Raw genomic sequence first — 8,533 nt, 5'->3', positions numbered from 1 at the left:
GTGCCCTTGGCTATAGGAGTATAATCACTGCCACCTTCCTGAGATCTGCCGCTGCTTCTAGTTGGGGTGGTTCCAGGTACTGATGGCAGCAAGTATGTAGCCTACAGCACTGATAGACCAACCTGCATGACTCCCAATATCCACACCAGGCCAGCAAGAATGTGTCCTAACAGTGATCTGGTCCTGCCCACCGCTCCTATGCAGTGACCTAAAGATCTCAACTGGGCCATCTGCGAATGTGTCCTAACAGTGATCTGGTCCTGCCCACCGCTCCTATGCAGTGACCTAAAGATCTCAACTGGGTCATCTGTGTAAGTGGAACGTGTGTGTGGGGAAAACAACACAAACACATTATACACGGACATGTATTGGCAATGTGTTCATTTAACTCTCGAGATGCTTTAATACTGGACATACATGCCGGAGTCGGAGGAAGGAGCCCTCCATCTCCACGCCGGCCATTTCTTCACAATGTTGTCCTGATCCCACAGTCTGGATCTGGCTCCTCCTGAAGGAACAGTTATCAGTATGGCTGTAAGTCTCTCCTTGCTTGTGGATAATGTCAGGTGCGACAGCTGTCATTCTCCCCTGAGGTGTCTTACAGTTGCTCAAAGGGTTGTGACCGGTCACCATAGTGAAGTTCTGGCCGGTCAGGTGGGGCTGAAGTTTTTTTTCTCACTGCCCACACAATTGCCAAACACTCCTTTTCAGTTATGACGTACCCCACCTCCTGGTCCAGCAGCCACAAGGTTCTCCTGCCCATCTAGCCCCATGCTGGAGTTGGCACCAGGACATCTTTCAATGACTGGAATGCCCAGTCAGACACTGGGGTCCAGTCTACTCTCTTGGGAGTCGTTTCTTAGATCTGTCAGGTGCTATAGCACTAAAAGTGATGGACAAATGGTCTGTAGTACCCTGCAGTCACTAAGAATGCCTGGACCCATCTCTGAATCATAGGCTGGTGCCAGTCTTGGATTGTCCCCCCCTGCACACAGGATGCCTCTGGTACTGCACCTGTGACATCCCCTTCTGGCTTTGATCTTCAGTCTTATCTTCTGAATGATCCCTGACACCTGTCCTGTGCATCTTGATAGATTTCCTGTGTGACTGACCCGAGATATGCACGAAAGCCCTGTGGAACCAAATAAACTGGCTGCTAGAATCCCTAAACACTTCTACTTTCCTGACTACTTTGTACTTTAGCCCCCGACACCAGGTCACACTCCCCCAACGCAGCATGGCACCTCAAGCCTCCCAAAGTTGGATCTGAGAACGGAGCTCCCTCCTGCGGCCTTTGCTTTCTATTATACCGTTTCTCCAATCCACCCAAACCCCCAACAGCTCATGTTTTCTTGGTGCATGAGGACTGAACTGAAGAACTAATGGGTTGGGACACCGTGCAGGGGGGGAATTGAGTCTGCTAGGCCTGCGGTTCCGTCACAAGGGGGATCATGGTGGTCATCACTACTTACCACTGGAACTGGCATCCTACTAGGAACAGGATCATCACAGAGCAACCCCAGGGAGTCGGGCTATACGGAAACACCACACTCTGGTGCTGGGTAATCCTGATGGTCTGGCAGCTTGGGGGTCTGTTCCTCTGACTTTTTGGCTTATTTTTGGTATAATTTCTACTACTAGCGCCCGCACCCCCCTTTACTGACCATTCCTTTCAGCAGAAGAATGTGGTGGTCGTGGTAATACCACCCCCCTACATGGGCTCTGGCCAGGTACTTAACATGCCAGATTGTCAGCTCATATGTACAGTGCTATCTTTACTTTCTTTTCCATATCACTGTATGTTATTGATTTGGATCATAAGGCCCTCATTGTACTGCACTGCAAAATGTGTCGGTGCTATATATATATAAAGAATGGTAATAAAGGGTATTGCAGTCAAGTGTAAGTGGCTGAACTGTGAGAGTCCAGGAAATAAGACGGCTGTACCAGACAGTACGCAGGAGAGTGTGCTTTACCCAAACCATGAAGTGTCAGCTCTTGGGAACTAACATCAATGCAGCCTGAGGAGCCCACTACCACCCATGGCTGCTGCTGTGTGTCGGGTAAGTCCTCACATACTGTCAGATGATTTGTGTATGGACCGTCCATCCCCAATGGCGGAGCTACTTACATCCCAGCAGGTGCAGCAGCTACGTGGCCCAGCGATGTTCTGCCCATGTCTGTTCCTGTTATCTGCCCCCAGCATAGGGGTGGCCCTATGATGTGGCCCCTCACAGCCTGAGAAACCCATAGCCGGGAAATGTCAGATGGAGACCTACAGCCCGATGTATAATAACCGGTCCAGAATACTGGATATTATTGTATTATCTCCGGTTACAGTATCGTACAATTTAACTATAACAGTCTGTAGTAATTGTCACTGATATGAAAGTTTACTGGTTTTCTTATGGATGTTTCCCATCACTACTCGCTAGTCTCCCTTATTTAGGTATCAGATTCCTGGACTGCACAGTGACTGACGCTTTGTGCTGTGAGCCTGGAGCTGGGACACAGTGTGAACACGACACAGGACATTCCTGAGATATTTATAACCACACAGAACAGCGGCCAGTGACATCCAGAAACCCCTGAAGCTGAAGGACTTGGCACAGGGGAGATTAGGTGTGTGTTGTCTTATAGAGAGGGCAGAGAGTTGTGTTACACAGCAGAGTGAGCCAGTGTGATCGTGATTAAGACACAGGCGTCCGTGTCATAGTGAGAAATACTTGTGTACAAGTGACACATAGGGACACATACAGGAGCGTGTTGGAGAGAGAGGGCAAAATGTCTTCGCTCTCTTTCCCTTTCTCGAGCTGCGCTTTACGCTCTCTCCAGCTAGAGGCAGAGGAACTTGAGCGGTGGGAAATCCGTAAAAAAATAGGCCGTGTAGCTCTGAGACCCTCACTCAATATACAGCACCCAGCCGAAGCCAAAGCACCACAGCAACCCCCCTGTCTCTGCACAGACCCAATCTTCCACGAAGCACTTTTCAACGGTAACCTGGCTAGTTTGAAGGGGTACTTGGGGGCCGAGTGCTCTACAAACCTGCTCATCCCTTCACGGAATCATGACATGCGCTGGAGCAGCCAGCAGACCGGTGAGTGAGTGAAGGACACAATCCGTTATCTAGAGGGGTGATGAGTGTGAGATACATGTAGAGAATTTTATATACGTCTTGAGGGCTGGTGGGTGTGAGATGAGATAAGTGTGAAATGTTAAGAGGTGATGAGTGTGGAGGGCTGGTGGGTGTGAGAGGTGTGGAATCTAGACATAGTGAGTGTGAATCTGACACAAGAGTGCGTGCAAATTAATTTTATAGGGACAGAGCCAAATCCGTAGATGTGGACATGTGTCTATGAATATGCTGTTAGATCATATTCACTCCCTTCTAATCTCTCGCCTTGATTACTGTAACCTCCTCTGCCCTACCCTTCCTACCTTGCTGCTTTTTAGTCTACCCTCAATGCCGCTGTCCAGCTCTGCCAGTCAGTACATTGGCATCACGTGCCCTACAGAATTAACCTAATCATTACTTACACTCTTACCCACCCCACCACTCTGTCAATGTTTACCGCATCACTAACCCACTGATCATCTCTTCCCACTCCCTCTGCCCGGGCTGCTCCTCATCTGTGGAACGATCTCCCTCACTCACGTCAGATTAGCCTCTACTCTCCAAGGTTTGAAGCGTCCACTTAAAACTCATTTCTTTATTCATGCCCATCAGCCCTACTCCTAACTCCATTGCCTCTACTACATCCTTCACTCCCCATCTCCGTACCACCTTATTTGTGTCTTTCCCTTCCCTTGCAGGTGTAAGCGCTCATGTGCAGGGCCCTCTTTCCTCGTGTTCTCCTTTAACTATTCCATTGCTGAGTATTGTAGTGTAAACTTCATGTAAAGCGCTGCTAATCTTTTGTGCCACCTTACAAATAAAAGATAATTATAATAATGCTAGGTGGACAATTTAATCCCACTTCTACCACCATTTGTTGTGGCTCAGGAGTGTTAGGGTTCTGTCCAAAACCACTTCCTTAATTACAGCCATGGAGCCAGACACGTGATATAAATGTTTTAAACTGTTTATTGCAGAAAAGTATAATCCAGGTAAGGCAAAATAAACAGTAACAGTTCAGGCTGAATGGAACAATGGATTTCCAGATCTTGGCAAACAAGCAGTAAATAATAAATAAATGCAGCAGATGACTTAACTGAAACCAGTTTGTAGTAGCAGCCAGAAACATGCAGGTAATCCAGGAACAGAGAGACACATGAGCAGGCTAGAAACATCAATGACCAGCAAAGGATTCTAGAACAAGCAGGCATATATAGGCCACAGACAGGTGAGGATAATTAATTAGCAGTGCTAGTTAACCCCTGATAGAAGAATGGCCGGACAGCAGCTCCTCTGGAGAATCACAGATACTGCAGGGTAATGTGCACACAGGGCAACAAGGCAAATCATAACAAGGAGGCTGAACAAAGAAGACTGGGCTTTAGTACATTTATAAACGGCCTTTAAACCTCAATTATATTATCATCATTCAATATGCCACCTAACCATACGCCACAGAATTGTAAAAATATAATGATGACAATACAGGAGTCTACAGTAACAGACAAGGTAAGTGAACCCTGCTCTATTAGAGCTTACAATGTATAGGTCGTATGGGGAATTAAACTAGTGGTAGTTTTGTGCAATGACCATGCACAGATATATACACTACATTCTTGAATGAATCGGCCGTACTGAACACGAGGAACAGGTGTAATCCTGTGGATGCAGAAGAAAGACACTGTGAGGAGAGCGCAGAGGTTAAATAGGAGAACTTGAACCAAGTATTATGGGAATTTGATGATAGGCAAATTTATTTTACAGATCTTTTTAGTAAACATTTTAGAAATTGGATGGAATAGGCTGCAGAAATATAAAGTGTTTAGAGGGGTGTGTATAAGGGAGTACACACATCACACAACTTTGTTGAAAAATATCAGTAACAAAATGAAGTATATGAATCAGAGCTGACAAGAATGATGGTTCAGCAAGTTGGGTGCTGAGGATAGTGTGAGCGTGTGGGGAGGGGGCTATGGACAAGAAGGAAGGGGTCACCCTGTCAATAGTGCATCCAAGGGATGTCCAGACCTTAAAGAATGTATCTGTGTAGTTATGAATAATTATCATAATATGCTCCATTCTGTAGACTGGCCAGACTCTGTGTATAATGGAGATGTTGGATCTAGATTCGTCTAATGAGAGGTGATCTGGCATTTTGTGGTGCTTAGGATATGCCTTATAAGATTCTGTGTATGTTTTGGAGTTCCGGGGGAGACTGGAAGAAGAAAGAAATGAAGTGAATCTGTGAATGAGGTTTGATGGTCCTGAGAATTACTGATCAGATATCCTGGTATTAAACATTATTTTGACACAATTCTGCCAAATATGAGACAGAGGGCCGGAGCCATTAAGGAAAGTAAGAAAACTATTTTTTTAATTTTGCACATAAGATAAACACTGGCTGTTTTTTCATCTAGATTCTAGAACACAAATACTTGATAGCTTTATTTATACAGTGAAATCTAAGGTTGATCTAGGACATGTCCGACCCTAACTATAAATCTGTCCCCACATTTTATATTTACCTCACCCTCCAACATGGTTTTGCCCAGGTGTAAAGTTACTTCTATTTTTATGCTTTACTCACCTTAATGACTCAGACCCAGAGTGTCCACCATCAGCATAATCTCCAACATAAACTAGAGATTCCTGGGAATACCGTGTGTAACCTCAATGGTATAATGTAGCATATAATGACACATAGCAAACTCTGAGCTATTCATTGTGATGATCACTTTTTCCCAGGGGTCCAGGATCTACCCCATGTCCCACTGCAATATGATCTTATGGGGATGTTTTGGTTCTTGATCATGGGTTGTTAGCATGTGGTACATAGATGAGATCAGTCCCTTAGAGGTTTACCTAGTCATACAAAGTAGAGATGCTCAGGCTCGGTTCCCCGAGAACCGAAAACACCCAAACTTAGCAGATCCGGCTCGGTACTTTCACACGACCTCGGAATTGAAAACGAGGCAAAACTTCATTGTTACGTCGTCGGATCTCACAAGTTTTGGATTCTGTAAGTACCGCCCTCCACGTTGATCCAGCGCCATTTCACAGAGGGACACAGAAGGGGTAGCACAGTTCTTTGCAGTCTCTAGTGCAGTTGGGCAGTATCACAGGTAGAAAAGAAAGAGGAGGGGTAGCAGTGTTCTTCAAAGTCTCCAGTGACATTCAGCAGAGCTCCATTGCTCCATTACTAATTATCATTGCTGAAATAGAAATAATAGGTCTGGCAGGCGGTCTTGGTCTAAATCTGCAGTCACATTGTACTGTGTTATATAGGTAACACACAAAGAGGAGAGCTCCATTGCGAATTGTCATTGCTGAAATACAAATAATAGGACTGGCAATCTTGGTCTTCTAAATCTACAGTCACATTGTACTGTGTTATATAGGTAACAAAGAGGAGAGCTCCATTGCTCCATTGCTAATTGTCATTGCTGAAATAGAAATAATAGGTCTGGCAGGCTTGGTCTTCTAAATCTGCAGTCACATTGTACTGTGTTATATAGGTAACACAAAGAGGAGAGATCCATTCATCATCATCATTTATTTATATAGCGCCACTGATTCCGCAGCGCTGTACAGAGAACTCATTCACATCAGTCCCTGCCCGTTGGAGCTTACAGTCTAAATTCCCTTACAAACACACACAGACAGACAGAGAGACTAGGGTCAAATTTATTTTTTTTAAAGCAGCCAATTAACCTACCAGTATGCTTTTTGGAGTGTGGAAGGAAACCGGAGCACCCGGAGGAAACCCACGCAAACACAGGGAGAACATACAAACTCCACACAGATAAGACCATGGTCGGGAATTGAACTCATGACCCCAGCGCTGTGAGGCAAAGGTGCTAACCACTTCGCCACCGTGCTGCCCATCCATTACTAATTGTCATTGCTGAAATAGAAATAATAGGTCTGGCAGGCGGTCTGGGTCTAAATCTGCAGTCACATTGTAATGTGTTATATAGGTAACACACAAAGAGGAGAGCTCCATTGCGAATTGTCATTGCTGAAATACAAATAATAGGACTGGCAGTCTTGGTCTAAATCTGCAGTCAAATTGTACTGTGTTATATAGGTAACCAACACAAAGAGGAGAGCTCCATTGCTCTATTGCTAATTGTCATTGCTGAAATAGAAATAATAGGTCTGGCAGGCTTGGTCTTCTAAATCTGCAGTCACATTGTACTGTGTTATATAGGTAACTCACACAGAGGAGAGCTCCATTGGTTCATTGCTAATTGTCAAAAAGTCTCCAGTGACATTCTACTGTGCCATAGCTCATACAGAAACAGGAGGGGTGGGATTGTTCTTGTCACTCTCCAGTCTCAGTCATGATGAAACTAATCCCTCTACCTCATGTGCTAAAGCCTATGTTCAAGTGCATAGTGGTTTTAAGTCATGGAAATAAAAATATAAATAAAAAGCTTCTACCTTTTTAAAGAATAAAAAACACCTTTCTAGTAAAGGTGAAAGTTTACTGTAGAAAAGCATAAAATTGGCAACATGCCATTATACCCAAAATATTACCAAGCATACCAGCATCAGCTAGCTCCCTTCTCTCAGCTAGATCTCAGCTCCTGCAATCTACACTGTCATCATATTCACTCTCATCAGTGTGTACATCATCCTCAAACAATACTAATTCATCCCCGCTGGAATCCACCATCACAGAAGTCTGTGTACTTTGATGAAATTGCCGGTAATGGCCTTCCTCATGGAATTTGTAGTTCATTTTACGGAAGAGCTGCCACGATTTTCTTTTAAAATTCTTTTAGACCAGACCAAATGTCAAAATGTTGTGCAGACTCATCTGCATCACCACTGGGTGTCTTGGGAAAGCTACGTTTTTTTCTAGCAGCAATTTCAAGAGAAACTGAAGGAGACGTCATTGTGACATGTACCACTTGAGCTGTCAGCTTGCTGACCATGAGTTCATTGCATCTCTTGAGATCTGGGTCAGTTGGAAAGAAAGAGAAGACATAGCTCTTAAACCTAGGATCAAGCACAGTTGCCAAAATGTAATGATCCGATCTCAAGATGTTGATAACACTGGGATCCTGGCAAAGCGAATAAAGTACTTAATCTACAAGTCCAACATAATTAGCGGAATTGCTTTGTTTCATTTCCTCCAATTTCTCTTGTTGCTTTTCAAAAAGGCTAATTAGGGGAATCACTTGACTCAAGCTAACAATGTCTGCACTCTCTTCACAGGTGACTACTTTGAGTGGTTTCAGCACCTTGCACAACACGGAAAGTATTTTCCACTGCGCTGGACTAAAGTACATTCCCCCTAAATTCTATTCTTCTTGCAGCTGCTGCATTCTCCTACATGCTGTTGCAGAATCCCGAAAATATATATTTCGGGACACAAACAGCATCTCCTGCATGTCATTGTCATTTTTTAAA

At 44.5% G+C, this 8,533-nt stretch overlaps 1 protein-coding gene across 2 annotated transcripts in view; it reads left to right on the top strand.

The window, feature by feature from the left end:
* The first annotated feature begins 240 nt into the window (after positions 1–240).
* The window catches only part of ASB10 (ankyrin repeat and SOCS box containing 10), a 28,398-nt gene continuing 20,105 nt past the window's right edge, over positions 241–8,533 (top strand). For both annotated transcript variants that reach the window (XM_075214323.1, XM_075214322.1), the window contains exon 1: positions 241–3,097. In XM_075214323.1, the coding sequence (XP_075070424.1) occupies positions 2,785–3,097 (313 nt within the window). In that variant the 5' untranslated portion in view covers positions 241–2,784. The remainder of the gene's footprint in view (positions 3,098–8,533) is intronic.

Source organism: Mixophyes fleayi, chromosome 5 (assembly GCF_038048845.1).
Source record: "Mixophyes fleayi isolate aMixFle1 chromosome 5, aMixFle1.hap1, whole genome shotgun sequence".
Classification (NCBI taxonomy): domain Eukaryota; kingdom Metazoa; phylum Chordata; class Amphibia; order Anura; family Limnodynastidae; genus Mixophyes; species Mixophyes fleayi.
The sequence above is the reverse complement of the archived record's forward strand: the minus strand, read 5'-3'. Positions and strand labels throughout refer to the sequence as shown.